The 17,213-nt window shown below is 30.2% G+C and overlaps 1 protein-coding gene across 2 annotated transcripts in view; it reads right to left on the bottom strand.

Moving 5' to 3' along the window:
* Positions 1 to 17,118, bottom strand: part of LOC141449766 (uncharacterized) — a 43,926-nt gene extending 26,808 nt beyond the window's left edge. The window contains exon 1 of one of the 2 annotated variants that reach the window (XM_074119502.1): positions 16,980 to 17,118. In XM_074119502.1, the coding sequence (XP_073975603.1) occupies positions 16,980 to 17,059 (80 nt within the window). In that variant the 5' untranslated portion in view covers positions 17,060 to 17,118. Of the gene's footprint in view, positions 1 to 6,686; positions 6,787 to 16,979 lie in introns of those variants that run through there. The other variant, XM_074119503.1, reaches the window with a different exon arrangement.
* Positions 17,119 to 17,213: the final 95 nt, after the last annotated feature.

The following is a 17,213-nucleotide window of genomic DNA, read 5'->3' as shown; positions in this document are numbered from 1 at the left end:
TTGCCAATTTTAGTTATAATCTTTTGTTTTAATGCCAAGCTTTCAACCAGAGCAATGGAAAACATTTTGGGAAAACGCCATATACATTAATTTGATGATATAAAAAATATTTCCCATATTTATTTTATAAAATTAATGTGTATTGTAGACTATTTCTATAAAATAAGGTCCACCGCCCTAAACATGACCTAGTCCCTAGTCGAAATTCTCGCATAAAACAAAACACTTATGACCAAAATTTGCAATATGACCCCTCAAGATTAATGAGTTGGTCTCCAATAAAAAAGATCAGTCTTCTAAAAGAACTGCAAAATTTAAGGGAGGATAATAAATAAGTGTAACGTTTAAAATGTCTATATAATAAACAAAGTTTGGTGGCTTCTCCAAACATAGCTTTATTTGTGAGCGATGGCAATTATTATTGTGTTTTTACATATGTTTACATTTGGTTAAAATTTGGTTTGACCACACCTGGAGCTCACACAGCCATCCCTGTTTAGGCATTCATTTGAGGACTTTATTATCTAGTTAAGCGGCTTGGTGAACCCCCAAGAATTAAGTTTTGTTAAAGAAGTCGTTAGTTGGATGACTCTTCTTTCAGTTCTTTTCTTTTCAGACGGTTATGTGGGTTTTAAGTTCGTCTACTACCCAGATAGAATCCCAGATATGACAATTCAACTAGTTGAATCATCCAACGAACCTGGATGCATCTCGGATGTCTATCTGCACAATCGGGTTTCTATATTTATCTTCTCAGTAGAAATGTAATTTGTGCGCATCAATTCGATCCATTCAATTTTATTCGCCAGCGCAAGCACCATTCGGTCATCAAGGAGGCAAAAAGAAGATGTGTGGACTAAGTAGATGAATCGTCGGCGTAAGTGCTGAATTAGGTACTGAGATCGGGTAGGGATATTTGCTTCATATATACAGGATCCTACTTTGCGGGGCACCATCTAGGATAGATTCATGACTGATAATTTAACACCATGCCGTTACAACTCTGAATAGCGGTCGGACATGAAAGATTTAATTTTGAGGTACTAGGTGCTAGGAAGGAGTTGTTTTTTTGAGTATTTCATGTGACGATTCTTACCGTGGTAAACATACTTTTTTTAAGCCCTTTAAATAGCACAACTTATTGTTAGAGTGAGTAATGACAGAGCAACATTTGTTTAAAATATACTTCATTACAGTCAACGATGAATTGCGTCATAAGTAAATAATAGAAATGACGCAGTTAGGCCACATTTATTTGTGTACTTTTTTTTTTGTCTTATAACTGACTAGACCAGACGAATGTTTCTTTGTTGTAGGAATAAAATTTGGCAAACCCTAAAGTTAGGTGAGGGAGAATACATTTTCCATCTGCTGGGGAACTTGAAAATATATATTTTTCTATAGTCGCTACGTTAAATGTTCTAAATATATTATTAATTTGGCCTTCATACTCAGCACTCTTTGGTTATACATTTATTGTTTTTTTTAACAAATACGAATTTTATTTCTAAATCATTTCATTCAAGTCTGTTCGCAATCACGAATTATTTAATGAATGAAGAGGTATTGAACTTTGTTTTCATTTTCTTTTTGCTTTTTTGTTATAGAACAATGTTTTTATTTTCTTTGCCCAACTTAGTGACTGACTGTGAAAATAGACTTCTCCTTGATACAAAATTATAATAGCCTTTTCCTTTTGATTAGAAATTTTGTTCAATTCTTTTGTTTGTGACAACAAAAATTTAAAAATCAATGTTCGTAAGTAGCAAAAGAAATTAATTCCTTTTAAATCACAGCTCGAATAGCGTTCATTTAAGTACTTTGAGGTAAACATTTAACAGAAGTATCTACAAAATTATTTGAAAGTAAATCAGGAAATGTGCAATTAAAGGACTTGAAAGAATCAGGCGTAGAATTGTGAGCACTGAATTGGCAATAATAACAGTAACACTGAAGATGCATGCAGATAATAATAATAATAACAAAGACCAAACTTTTGAAGTTCATCTCTATCAAAACAATTAGACACTTTGAAATTGCTCGAATAGTTTTTTTAAAGCAGTGGCACTTAGATTAAAACTGTCCGGTAGGACAGTTGTATAAGGGTTGACCATCAAAAACTGCACGAAAAAGCGTAACGTTGAAAAACACCCAACTTTGACAATTTTTTCTCTTTTTCTATAAAAGATAAAATTCCCAAATTTTCTTTAAATCTTACTCCAAACCCTCCTTCATAACTGTAATTTTTTTGCAACCACCCAGATCTAATAGGTTTCGAGAAAAAAGTTGCCGAAAATGAGCAAAAACCGCTTTTTCAAAAAATGTTCTTGTTCTTCTTCTTCTTCTTGTTGTTCTTGTTCTTGTTGTTACCTTTTTTGTAAACAACGTAGCGCCTAAACGCGTGAACCGATTTTCATGAATGAGGTGTCATTCGATTGGGAATTTTATGTAGATGTGCCTTTTGGGGGTCTCGGCCCTGTGCATCGAATGGGAGAGGAGTTAGCCCCCTTTATGTAAGGCCCCCTCCAAAATTATTATTACTAATTACTCTGTAAATCTTGGCCCGATTTTGATAAAATTTGGTAGGATGATAGGGTTAGGGCTCCCCTACCTAACAATAAAGCGACGATCTGCTCTTACACTTGTTAAGGGGAAGTATAGCAATCGTTTCAAATTATCGACACGTGAACCGATTTTCATGAATGAAGTGTCATTCGAATCGAAATTTTGTACAGATTTGTACTTTAAAAGTCTCGACGCTATGCCTCATAAGGAGGGGAGTTCGCCCCACCCAAATAAGGCCCTTTCTAAAACTATTATTACCAATATTTCTACAAAGCTTAGTCCGATTTTGATAAAATTTAGCACGAAGAAGTGATTAAAGCTACGTGACTGTGAAGTGCCATCATGCTCTTACACCTACTAAGAGGAAGTACTGCAATCGTTAAAATTATCAATGAGTGAACCGATTTACATCAATGAATTGTCGTTCGCTTCAAAATCTTTGCCTTTTAGGGAGAAGTACTGTAATCGCAGTTTATTTTTCTTGCTCCTCTTAAAAGGAAGTACTGAAATCGCAGTTTAATTTTGCTATTTACGTACAAATACCTTCCTATTTTATTCAAAACGCTTTCTCCAAAAAATGGTTATTGAGGATGGTTTGGGGACCGCAACTATAACCATTCTTTAAAAAGATCTCTCTAGTGGTAATTACGGTTCCGATTTAACACCTTATCAGGTTATAATGATAGAATAGCTTATTCCAAATTTTAAAAAAATCTGTAAAGCAGGCGTAACTTTGCTAATAGACAAAAAGGAAAATCTATCCAAAAGGTACAAAAATCTCCTTAACAAAAACTTACAGTTTAAAAAGTTAAGTATAAGGGTTGATTAAACGCCAAAAGGTACACAAATCAGCAAGTACCCAACATTTCATTAATACTTCATTGATATTATTTAAGTAATTTTACCGCATTAATTTTCATTAATATTTTTTAAGAATTTATTAGATGTCACATACCCTTATGCTGGCCAGTTCATTCATAATAGTTATAATTGTGATAAAATGTATATTATATCTTCGTATAAATAGGTACTTTATTTTAACTCTATTCCAAATTATTCTTCTGATTTCTCTTTAATGTGCCCTTTATTCTGAAGTTGTCACATATACATGCATGTTAAATTAGAAAAAGACAAATTTAGAGTCGGCTACTGTTTAAATTTGAATCACGGAGGATTTAAAACAATATTTCAGTCTTGAATTCGTCTTACCGAAATATTCGTGAGCACAATTACACACAGTTAATAACAAGTAGATTATTCAAAATTATTTATTCATTTCTCAATTGTAATTTAATTTAGTTCCCCTAATTTTACTTATAGTAAAATACTGGAATAATTAGCTGTCCTAAAAATATGCATATCTTATTTACTTTATATTACATATACACAACATTGTGGGAAGAACACCTAGATGGAGAATGTAATTGAAGACAACTATATTTACGATAAAGCCAGATTGACTACTACATAAAATAACAATTACTTTAATCGAAGAATGAACTTAAACCGACGATTTTTATTTAAAAATAAAAATAAATAAACAAAATCATTGATGTATGTTGGTGTAAGCATTTTTTAAAAAAATTTTTGAATTTTTAAGCCTCATATTTTTTTATTTTTATAACGTTTTCTTTTTCACCTGTAATTAATAGTTTGATTATTATAGATAAATAGATATTACAGTCAATCTAAGTTAAATGGTGTGCTACTTGAACAAATATTTTGTAGATGAAAATGGCCAGCATAAGGGTATGTGACATCTAATAAATTCTTAAAAAATATTAATGAAAATTAATGCGGTAAAATTACTTAAATAATATCAATGAAGTATTAATGAAATGTTGGGTACTTGCTGATTTGTGTACCTTTTGGCGTTTAATCAACCCTTATACTTAACTTTTTAAACTGTAAGTTTTTGTTAAGGAGTAAGATAACGCTTTGACTGTTCTTATGCAACTTGAAAAAAAAGTAAATTGGTTAAAGTTGGAATGGTTATCATTATTTATACAAATAATACTGTGAGAGAGTACTTCCGTGATAAGCAGAAGAGAGATAATAGAATTATAGACCAGCAACTAGTTAATCAATGTTCTTCACTCGGATAATCTTATCATTTTTCTATGAGTGAAGATTTGGGTGAATTATTTTCTTTCTGAGATTATTAAAAGAACTTTACCTTCCGAAAAATAGTAAATTAGTTGATTGCACTCAAAGTGTCCGTTATTAGTAATAAATTTATTCTTCACGCCGTTCGTATGACAAAATAATCAAATCAAATCACCACAGTTTGTAGTTAATTGAGATTTAAATTAATGCAAATTTGAGAAGTCAATCAATAATCAATCTTTTCAATGAAATGAAGTAATTCGTCCTGTTTATAACTAAAGTGAAAAGAACCTACATGTTTTTGGCAATTGCAAGAAAAATTTCGTAAAATAGGCGAGTGATTGGAAACCATATAAAATATAATCTCGTGTTGATATATAATACTTCTGCCTACAATGAGAACGGCGTTGAAATTCACCAGTATTGTGCGTAGTTTACGTGAGATAGCAGAGGCAAATTATGTCTACGAAGTACAAAAAACAAAACATTTTGGCGTTTTATGAATAATAACAAGATTTACCTTTATATTTTTTGTTGGATTAGAGTTGGTTGCTTATTGTGGCTAAATTGGATGCTAATCTGTTTCAAACAACACATCTTTAAATGGTTTTTATTATAATGATGAAATTTTTATTATTATGTAAGTAATAAAATTACAAGAAATATGTCTACCAATGTACTCATTAATTATACTACAGTCTCAATCCGTTACAAAATATTGAAAAGAGAAAAAGGAGGGCGATAAAACTAAAATAAAATATTCTAAACAAAGAATTCAACGCTGTTACAATACTTCGGGTTCGAAATTTAAAAAAAAAAAAAATCCTGTACTCCAGTTTGGCGAAGTTATTAAATTTCCCCCCCAAGAAAGTGGTCAAAGACCGAAACAAATAGTAGATGGATAAAGGTTGAGTATGGGTCTAGAAGTAATGGGTCCATTCTGTATTGTTATTGGCAGTAACGTCGGAATTCTAGAAAGTTCATGAAACAATTTCGTGAAGAATTATACTTTCTGACAAAGAGAAAAGGGATTAACCTGAGAAAGCCTTTGGTTCAAATGATACCTTCTATCTCAGGATGTTCCAAGTAAATCCTACCACTTCTTGTTTCCCCCCCCCCCAGAAAAGCATATTAGATTAGTTTTCCTGGTAGGCTGGTGATGTGCAACTTTTGTAGCTCTATTGCACATCTCTATTCCACTTTGTGAAATATGTTTTAAGCATTGAGTTGACTACTAATGGAATCTTTAGAACTGCAACCTCTAAAGCAATAAGTACTGGCACTTTTATTATTCGACAGCTTCTCAAAAAACTTAATCAACTGATGCCAAGCAGTACGCTGTTCAAGATCCTATCCATTTCAACTTGACTTTTACGAGAGCACCTCTGTCTTCAAAGTTACCAATATAAATTACCAATTATTTTAAAGGAATATCAAATATTAGCATATACAGAAATAATCAACAATTTCTAAAAGCTGACATAACATCTAACATTCGTAGCCTTCCAACAATGTAGACGATTTTAAAGCCTTGAAATTTCTTTAACAAGAAAACGGTAGTGTTTCATGAATATATCTAACATTAAATTTTTAGAAAAATACAAGCAATAATTTTTTAAACCAACATTTATTTGTTATTAAAAAGTAGACATTGATTTGATGTGATTTTCTCAATGTAGCTGGATGTCATTTGCGAAAGAAACTAGTTGCAATCAGCTAATTGGAAATATCATTTTAAACCAAATAAAATACAAAATAACTTGGCAAATTTCTATTGAAATTTACTTGCAGTATTTAAGTTGAAAATGACATGTGTTAAGATGATCATTTGGCACCATAGTAAAAGTACAAAAATAGCTTAAAAGAGAATTTTAAAAAAAAATCATTGAAATGATCAACAACAACAAAAATACTAAACAACAATTATGCACAGTTCAGTAAATGCCGTGTACACATTTAATAAAAAACAAACAGGATATTTGATAATCACAACCGAATGGATGATAAAAACTTACCGAAATTTCTCCGCGATCAGACTACAAACCGGTACACGGTTTTTTTTTCTTTCACTGCGACTTCACATCCATAGCAGATTGCATTTCAACGAGGGGAACACTGTTGGTAAGACAAACAGAATCAAAAATACAGAAAAACTGCAAACACTACAAACCAATACACACGCAAAGAAAAAATAAAGCAGCAAACCAGTAATGAGCTTACTTAAAGTGGGAAGATGACTATTTGACTTGAACCAAGTAAAATCATATATGTTTAGACAAATACTTTCTCAAAGAAAACTTGCATTTTAGAGTCTAATAATAAACAAATTAAACCTTAAAAAATGAATAAATAAACATTTTACACGAATAAAAGTTCAAATAATTGATAACTCTGCAACTAAATTGAAAATTGATTGTATGTATATAAAATATTTTCTTGTAGGCTTGCAAAAAAACTTCTTGCACTATTTTTTAAAATTAATTTAAATAAGTTCTGTGAATGCTTGGATTTTATAAATATCTATTACAATAAACACGAATTCCATGAAATAACTTCACTGAAAAGTTTCCATTAAAATAGTCACAAGATTTAAACTAATTCGAAAGAGAAAGATTCAATCAAACTAAACCAGTAAACTATCAACAAACCAATTGAGAAAGATGTTTATTTTGAATAATTGGTAGTCATTAAATCCATGACTATTCGAATGCTTAATAGTAATGTTGATTTAATCTGTTGTAGCACGCTTGCTTTCTTTAATTACCTGCTACAGTTATTTTCAGTTTCGTAATTTAACCCATCTTTAGCCAGATACTGGTTCACTAGTTCATGTTTCAATATATTTGAGATATTTATTTTTGATAAATGAAGTAGTTCATATTGATAAAATCTTATATTTTCATTAAAAATTAAATATTTAAAAAAATGGGGTGAATTCAATTCCTAAAATTTAATAGATTTGTGGAATATAAATTATAAATTTTTAAAAATGGCAATTAAGCATTGTAGAAGAGCAAGTCTCAAGTCCTTGCTTTCGATGCTTGTTTTAAACTAGATATTTTAACTATATAAAACGAGCAGGTAAAAATAAGTTAAACGCCTTAGTTAAGAGTTTTTAGTAGTAATGATTAAATTTGTCCTTTATTTTTCATTTCTTAACGCTCTAACAGATTTTTCATTCATCTAAAAACATCTCACAAATCTATAGTCTTGGGAAGCTTTAACTTGTCTCTCCTGAGTCGGGCCTATTCAATTTTCCCTCCTCAAGCTACCAATCTACGATTGCTTAAAGCACTATTGCCTACAATCTAAGGTTTGCTACTCTTTCTTCCAAGCGCTTCAATATTGTGATAAAATTCTGTACGATATTCAGGCAACATTCTGTTTGGTCGGTTCTGTATTCCGAACTCTTGCATGAGAGATAGTTCTAGTGACTCTCGCGAAGCGCAGCACAGGATAAAGTGGTCAAAGATGAGCATTTAAAATTTTCAATTAATCAATTTAAATTGATTACAAAAATAAACTAATCGTTCAATAGTGCACTCTTAGTATCGCTGGATTTAGCGAAACTAAGAAAAAAGTACTGTTGAAACTAAGTGAGACTATATTTAATCGCGATTGGAGTATAAGTCAATACAACTTAATTAGAAGAACAGATCTGAGTTAATTGATACCGAAATCCTCTCTTCCTCTTGGAAATCTATATTAAGCACAATGTTATTTTTAGAACTTTGGATATGTACTTTGCCAACAGTGAAAGTACCTCCTTTGATTTTCTATTTCCTGTAACCTTTCACAGTTCAGTAATGTTACTCTTTACATTTGTTAGTTTTTATCGAATCAATATCATTAAATTTTCATTTTTTGTCGAAAGTACATTAGTAAATTTAGACTTTTAACCATCTTATCTACAACCATTTTAATATAGTACAATCTCTTCTTTTCAATCATTCACTTTCATAAAGAAAATTCTATTACCATTCAGGCATCCAATTTTAGAGAAGATTTTTAAAAAACTAAATATAGATGAACGCCATCAGAGTGCTTTTTCTCCCGAATCAACGATTCACAGACTTCACTGCATACAGTTCGATTAGGCTGCCACTTTTACACTTAAAATTACTTAGTTACAGAAAGCCACGATTATTAGTAAATCTCTTGGAATAGAAACTTTAATATCGCTCTAACGAGTTGCAGCAGAACAACTGTAAATTTAAAGACAGCAGAATTTTAAATTTATGAAATTGATGTTTCTATCAGGTTGTATTCATGTTTTTAATTCTGCTGAGTTAGCTAGGATAGTCCATGACAGAAACATAATTTAAATCAAGTTCTCTATATCAAACGGATAATCAGCTTCTAATGAAAATCCGAAAAGGTAAAAAGTAGACGACGCGTTTAATCAGCGATATTATCAAGCGCGAAAATTAATTGCCCAAAAGTGTTTTTTTTTTAAAAAAAAAATAGTCTTGAATTACTTTGAAATTTTTGAAAAACGATTATATTTCTATTCTGTGAACATGTGGATGTTTTTGAAACATTTTACTGGGAATAGTCATTTTCATTGTGGAAAATGGAAAAGTTTGACTGAAATACATATTCAAGAAATGGAATTAGTCAGCGGCTCTACTTGAAAGGAGCATTCAGTCACATTCATAGCCAAATTTCTTTATCGGATTCTATCAGAAGATTGGACATTGAGATGTATCGTTGTTGAAGAATTGCAGCAAGAATTGTCTCGTTATAGTAATTTATGAATGAAAATTTCATCACAGGATGAATATTTAAGAATTACAATAAGTTCTATAAAGAAAACATTTCTTTAAAGTTCATGTTTAAAAAATCTTGTAGAAGATTTTTAGAAATATTCATTTTAATAGCTCCTTAATCCACTTCGTTAATTATTTCATTTGAAAGTTTATTTCTGTTATGCAAAATATTTAACTTTCTTTTAAAATAACCAAACTCAAGAAAAAATAAAGAAATAACTAACTTGTATTCTTTTTTTTTTTGGTTTCATTACTTTTTTCTAGATTCAGTTACTAGACACAAGTGAATATATTCAAGGAGAATCATGATATTGTTTTTCTGTTACTCAATATCAGTTTCAAGGTTGAATATCTCTATTTATAAATATTAGACCCTAAATGTACTCATTGCCAAAAAGAGTATAAAGATAATCTCGGCCAAGAAGTGCCTAGACATGAATGAATTAAAAGTCAGTACCAAGGACCTGGTACGTACTAAGTACATACAGTAATTAACAATAAACAATAAGATGTAACTGAGAACGTATCATTTCCCTGCAATTAGAAAAGCAGCTATTCATTAAAAGAACAATAAATTTAAGGATCCTGTTAGTTAAAAAAAAATGATGTGCTGACAATTGGATCTTTTTTATTTGATTATTTCTCAGAAACACAGTTATAAATATCAACTCTTTGTTCTCATTTCAAACAATCAAGATTTATGATAAATGATTGTTTAAATAGAAATCACTTAAACCAATAGTGGCGAATTTGTTAACAGTGTAATCGCAAGGTTTAATGTAACTCTTTGGATTTAAAAGTAGATGGAAGGTTTTAAAACTATACATTATAATGAGGCTGTTATTTTATAAAAACCTAACATTATTCAAAATAGAAATGAAATTAGTCATTTAAATTTTGTGTTTTTAACGAAGTGCTTGAAGAATAAAAATCAAGTTGATAATCATTTACACAATATTAATAAGAATTAATTTTAGAGAGGGTGTGGATTAAGCCCATGTGTTTAACGTATTGGATTCCTATGTGGAGTTCCCGAGTTCGATACCAGGCGCTGATCCTTAGATTTTCTCGCCCAAGGATCTTTTTACAGCTAACTGTCCGGTGATGAACATTGTGTTTGTAGCGAGAGGATACTGTCCAGAGGCCGGCAGTGCACTAGAAAAAGCTCCGGGTGCCAACAACAGATGTTGACGCGCATTAAATTAAAAAAAATAATAATTTTTTAGTATAACATTTGTTGAAAAATGTAAAAACTATTGAAAAAATATAAAAAAACAATAATAATGCATAGTAAATATTATTAAATAATGCACACAAATATATAATTCGCTTATTGGTATTTTTTAAAAGCATATTTCCCGAAGAAATTTCTACATACCAAATAAGCAATAGGGCTTATTTAATAAAAAATATTATTATTTTCTAATAATATATCTGAAGAAATCTTGAAGGGTTGATCATTAAATTTTTTAGACCTAAAATAACCAGTTTGAAAATTCCTTTTTTCTTATTTAACATATGTGGTCATTGGCACCCGAAATTTTTTTTACCTCCGAATAGCGTTCTTTTGGTCAGTAAGCTGTAAGAAGCTCCTATAAAGAGAAAATCTAAAGACGAAAATTCATTTAATATTGACATCATTAACTGCAAATGTTATTATTTTTCATACAGACATTCTTTTGACCGAGTTTACCTAGATCTATCAATTTTTAATTGTTGCTTAAAATAACCGTATTTTCCCTAATAAAATCTGCTTTTACTGTTTTTTTTTTTATATATATATTTTAATTAAAATCAATAAAACGTTATAATTAATAGAAAGTTATTGTTTTGGAAACATTGTTTTAAGATAAAGAAATGTTTTACCTGTTATCGGAAATAGTTTTAAACCAAGCATAAATGATGAAGAAAGCCGGAATCATGAGGTAGATTAACAAATAACACTCACTTACACAAAAACATTCATATCCATTCCATAACCACACACACGAACACAGTGAGGTGAATCACACTTAGATAATTCATCGGTTCTGATCTAAAGTTAACTAAACCTAAAGGTATCCATCTAGTAGAGGGGATCTGACACTCACCCAAGTTAAATAAGCTTCATCTTATCACTATTGTGTTGGTCCAAATTTTGTTCCTCAACGAATTGATTATTGTTAATTAATAGTAATGAAAGTAAACTAATCTCTTTAGCAGGTAGTTAGTTTATGAACCGAACGTCTGTAATCAGTCAAATGTACTTATACGAAGAAAAATAAATCTGAGTGGAAGAATTATGCCATTGCCCAACTCAACCGTCTCTCATCAATTAATTTATTACAATAACTTTCAATTGAAATAGTGAGTATATTATTAAACATTATATTTGTATTGCATTCGATATTAATGGGATATTTAAAGTATAAATCTTTTTTTTTTAAGAAGGATTTCATTTTTTATGTATAAAAACGTATGCTAGAGGAATCTATAATTTAAAAATCCGTTCAAATTTAATTGAAAAGATTAAAGGTCAATGGTGTACTGGTGGAATCGAAGAAGCTGAAAATTATACGAATTGTTCTTCTACAGTTTTACCACCAGCTAAGTGAGATAAAAAGTAAGTACTTTTGCTCTTTACAGCTTTTAATACAAAATCTATTTCTTTGTATTTTGCTTAGGAAACACATCAAAACTATAGCTGGATTACAGTTTAATCACGATTTCCTTCCAAAGCATCTCTGAAGGATGGATTTAATCTTGATGGACTTTTTTTTCGTCCACCAGGAGATAGTGACTTCAAATACTTGAATTTGAGTTATACTAAAGGAACAAGGCAGCATCTCTAAGAAGTATTGTGCAACAAGGTTTCATTCCTGGTCATGCATTTCATTTAATGTGTTAAATAAGAAAATTAAATTAAATAGGTTACTATCCGCCTCCGTCCACTTTACTTAAACGAAATGCACTTCATGAAAAGTACTGAGGATATGACGAACTCTGGACTTTTTTTCTGTTAACTAGTTTTTAAGCCTTCGCATTTTCTTTACTTTATCTGCCTGTCCCTGCCCCAAATATTTTAAGCAAACGAAAGCTAACCAAAATTACTGAACCTGCAAAACGAACGCTGCAGTAGTATTGAGAAAAATCTTTGTAGCTGGCAATGACCATCGACTAAAATAGATAACTTTTTAGTTTGTTTTATACAGGTGTGGTGAATAATGTGAACGATCTTTAAATAAAAACAAAAAGTCGTTTGGAAAGAAAACTCAGACTTGGTGTTCCGATTTGCCATTATTGTAGCTTCCGATACTAATAGGCATTGGGAAAAATCTGTTGACTGTAATTGCGAGAATACCAACGCTACATTTCATTTTTCGCAATTTTCTCGAAAATGACCCCTAACGATTTTCGTAAAACTTCGTATACCAAAATTACTCATAAGATCTATTGCTTTTTGCAAAAAGTATTCCCAGCAAAATTTATATTTATTAATTTTCAAGAAAATGCTATTTAAGTACTCTTCTATGTTCTAATGTAGTCTAATGAATGATTTCACCACGTACATGATATTAAGCTGATGGAATCCTAACTTTAAAAAAAAATCAATCAAAAAGTGACTACAGGATAAGTTCATTTTTTGGATTTTTTTTTCTCTGATTTCAAAATTTTGTTTTAAACTTGCTATAAAGTTATATAAATAACTTGCTATAAAGAACCACTTTATCTGAAAAAATTATTCCAGAAGTAAGTATGTTAGGGTATTTTGAGAGTGATAGATATAACTTGAAAACAGATTTCTGAATTCAGCAATGGCTTCATAAGGAGTGAGTTGTGTAAACTACACATTTAATCACCTGTAGAGTAAGTGTGGCCTTAAGATTATTTATTACAAATACTTAAGAATAGCCACATTTGAACAGTAAAATTCAATAGAGAATATTTCGATTGTTATTTATTTAGTAAAAGAATGTTCACACCAAATTTTTTTATCATCTGAAAAAAAATCGATTTGAAAAATAATAACAAGCTATGTGTAATGTAAGATATTATTGATGCAATCATTATAAACAATTTGTATACACTTTGTATTTGTATTTGTAGTGGCATGGGTATTCCAAGTTTCTCATATGCTAGCGCACGTTAGAATGTCTAGGTAATGTCGTTTATTGTATACTTAATATTGCTTGGCTTTTAGGATATTAAATAGTAGATATAAACAGCGATAAGTTAATAATTTTAGGTCAGAATTCAGATTTATAAGGAGTAATCTTTGAGAAGTCAGAAATTGACAGAGTAGTTCTTACTTAGAAGTCATATTTCTATATTCAAAAGAATGTAGAGTGGATTTTTGGATTTGAGCCAGACAGTTAATGCGGATCTCTGAAGAATTCAACAATTTCAAATACATGTGGTAACATGTTGATCAGTTTAATATCACCGAAGTATAAATAAAAATAGCTTCTATAATATAAAATATTTCTGTCAAAACGAAGTTTGTCAAACATAATTTTGCAATATTACAAATGTTATATTATTTTGCTTAAATTAACAAACATTATTGACTGTTTATAATGAATAGTTTGTGAAACGTCAAACTAAAATTGTCAATTAGTAAATTTGTAATGTTCACTCTAATCGTCGCCGAAACCAGCTTCTATTCAACTCAGTTAAATTGGTAATTTAGCAATAAAAAAAGAAAAAAAAAAAAGCTCATTTAGCTTAAAAAATAGATAGATAAGTCTTTATTAATAATAGCTTAAAAAATAATTTTCATTAAAATCGATCGAACTTTCTTCTTGAGAAATTTCTTTTTAGCTGGTTTCGCTAGGGTGTACTGGGTTAAGAACAGTTTATTTAGGTTTTATTTTTTCTGAATATTCATAGCAAAATAGTGATTCAGATATGTCATAATTTCCAATGAAAATTCATTTTTTCATTCATTCAAATCAGAAATTCAAATTAGCATTATAATTGTGGTGTGTTTCTATTTCAAAATAATGCAGTTCTGAACTAAACATATGAATTTTAACAGAACTAGAGGTTTGATTGACTGGAAATTGGTCGTAATAACTCTCTAAGACCATATTTTTAAGATTAAAATGGAGCATTTTCCTTTAAACTAGAAATGTTTAACTTGCCAATTGCTTTTCTAATAATAAGAGGGAAGAATACAATGTAGAAACTGTAGATTAACTTTTTAGCTTCCACAGCTATGAACTTAAAATGAACTTTCTCGCAAAAACTTCTTATATGAACCAATTGTGAGTAAAGTTAAAAACAGAAACACCAAACTATTTAATCCTACTCTAATTCTAATAGTATTAATATTTTAAAACTATTGTAAGATTGTCTTCTGTAACGTTTATAAACGTTAATATGTAAAAACGTTTCAGACTAGATTATTATTTTTGTGATAAAAATAGTTCTTATTGATCAGGGATATTCTTCTTGTTTTCTATCTAGATTAGACTAAGAACTGATTTATGGAAAGCAACATATGATCGTTACCTAAATGGATTACTTATGCGTCACACTTTGCTTAGTTTTATTTGAGTGGTTGGGCACAATGTACAAAAGTTTTGTGAGGTCCTAGGAGAACTATCCTCGCCCTACCAAGATAATGGTTAAAAGAACGGTCTTGAGTTTCCCAGATCCAAAGTTGGACTTCATAAGACCGGCCTAAGAAATACTCATTTCTTAATTTTATTTCTAATACTAAAGCTTCGAAACAAGGATTAGTTTTGAGGTCGAACAAATGAAAAAAGTAAATAATTTAAGAAACAAAGTTTCTCTACATTTTTAGATCTGTTATTCCTGTACATATTTTCAGAACTGACGATTATACATCATCCCGTAAAATGTGGTCTTTATTTGCAATCTGCCGTATGAGTGTAAAATAAGGTAACACTTTTTTTGTATGGCCGTAATTGTAAGTGACAAACTCTAAATATCATTTTAGGACAAATTGAATCACCGTATATTAGAACTGTGTAACTTATATGGTAGAACTGTGTAATTGGACAGTAATATTCAAGTACAGTAAATTGGGTGCATTCAGGACCAAACAATTTGATTGTCACAATAACTTACTTTGAGAATAATCTTTATGAATTTATGGCTTTTTTTTGCTTTTTCTAAAACAGATGCAAAGATTTTATTTGGAACAATGAATCACACTATTTTTTTTATAGTTTATCTCTTTTAACTGAAATATTTCTCTAGACTTTTTTCAAAATTTTTATTTCTATTAAGAAGTTTTAACACAAATTTAAATAGTACTAAAATCTGCCAATGTTTTGACTGTAAAGAAATGAGGTTTTGTTGGGAATGCGATTTGACTGGAAGTATCTTTTATTTTATTTTTATTTTTTGGATAAAAACAGTTTTCTTTGATCAAGGATTTTCCTTTTGTTTTCTTTTCTTGAGAATTTTTCTTGTAAGGAGAGTGCTGATGGAGGTGACATAGAAGTTCTTTCAAACATTTTGTTTTCTGCAAAGAAGACTCTTTTACTTATTGTAATATTGGAAGCTACATTTAGTAAAAGATCCAATTCATAAAAAATTTAATAAGTTAAAATTTTAGTTTAAAACTGTTCGTCTTTTTATCAATTTTTTGACTTACTACCGTTAACTACTTTAATTTTTGCATTTTATTTATATAAATCAGGACTGAACCATCATTCAGAACTGATTTTTCTGGGGAGTACTTAATATTGCTCTAAGAAAATAGATAATAGATAAAATATTAAGGATAATTTTGAATTTCGTGAAAGGTAAGTCATCAGAGATAAAACAAGAACTGATGTGGAGTGAAATAGGGATATGATGAAAACTTTATCAAGATTTCTGAAATAACAAGAACTAGATAAAATTCTGAGTTTTTGGCCAAAATGGTTCTGAATCTATCCTATAAATTAAGTTTTTTACCCCCTTTAGTAATTAATTTTGACGTATGTAAAAACTAATATAACTAAGATTTTCTCTTCACGAAAACTAGGATTTGTTTAAATAGGACTCGACGTTGAAACATGATTAAAATTTGGCGCAGAACATAGATCGCTATTCCAATAGTCCATGGCCGCATGATCTAAATATACAGGCCCCCTGAGGTCTGCCCACGTTTTTGCTCCCACCAGACTAGTAAGAATAACGATAAGTGTCTCGGTCCCACCTGTTACCGGTAGCATGAAATAAACAGAATCTGAGATTGCAAGAAAAATTTCGTTTGCATGTTATTTAAAGGGAGAAAATAGGCTAGAAGTTAGATAAACAAAATAACAACAATCTATCTACAACAGCTCTAGACTATATTTAGATAGTAGCGACTGGGCAATCTGGGCCAATAACTAAGGAAATAGCCTCATTTCGAGACATGTAGATATTCCAAAAATATTTTTAATACAATAAAATGGATTTATATTAACCTCTAATAAATATTATTCTATGTCAATATTGTAAAAACGAATTACTAATATTAAAAGTGTGGATATCTTGTCAGTAAAATGAATATAGATGCTACACTAATTCTAATCAACTCCTTAAAAATTTGCTTACTTGGGATACGAATAGGTGGAGACAGATCTCTGTGCAGAAGCTGCCTTATCACTAGTGCATTTGCAGCACTTGCTCCCCATTCCCTGTCAGCATCTTAGCCAGAACATTCACTGTTACGCTTCTGTAAACACTTCCTAGCAACTTAGCATACTATCAGTGTGTAATTCTTATTTTAGTTTGTTTTTTTGTTATTGTAATTTTGTTGATACGCGTACTTGGGTCGGCCCCAGACCC

The sequence above is a fragment of the Rhodnius prolixus genome, unplaced genomic scaffold (assembly GCF_049639745.1).
Source record: "Rhodnius prolixus isolate KJV_2025 unplaced genomic scaffold, Rpr scaffold_2, whole genome shotgun sequence".
NCBI lineage: Eukaryota > Metazoa > Arthropoda > Insecta > Hemiptera > Reduviidae > Rhodnius > Rhodnius prolixus.
The sequence above is the reverse complement of the archived record's forward strand: the minus strand, read 5'-3'. Positions and strand labels throughout refer to the sequence as shown.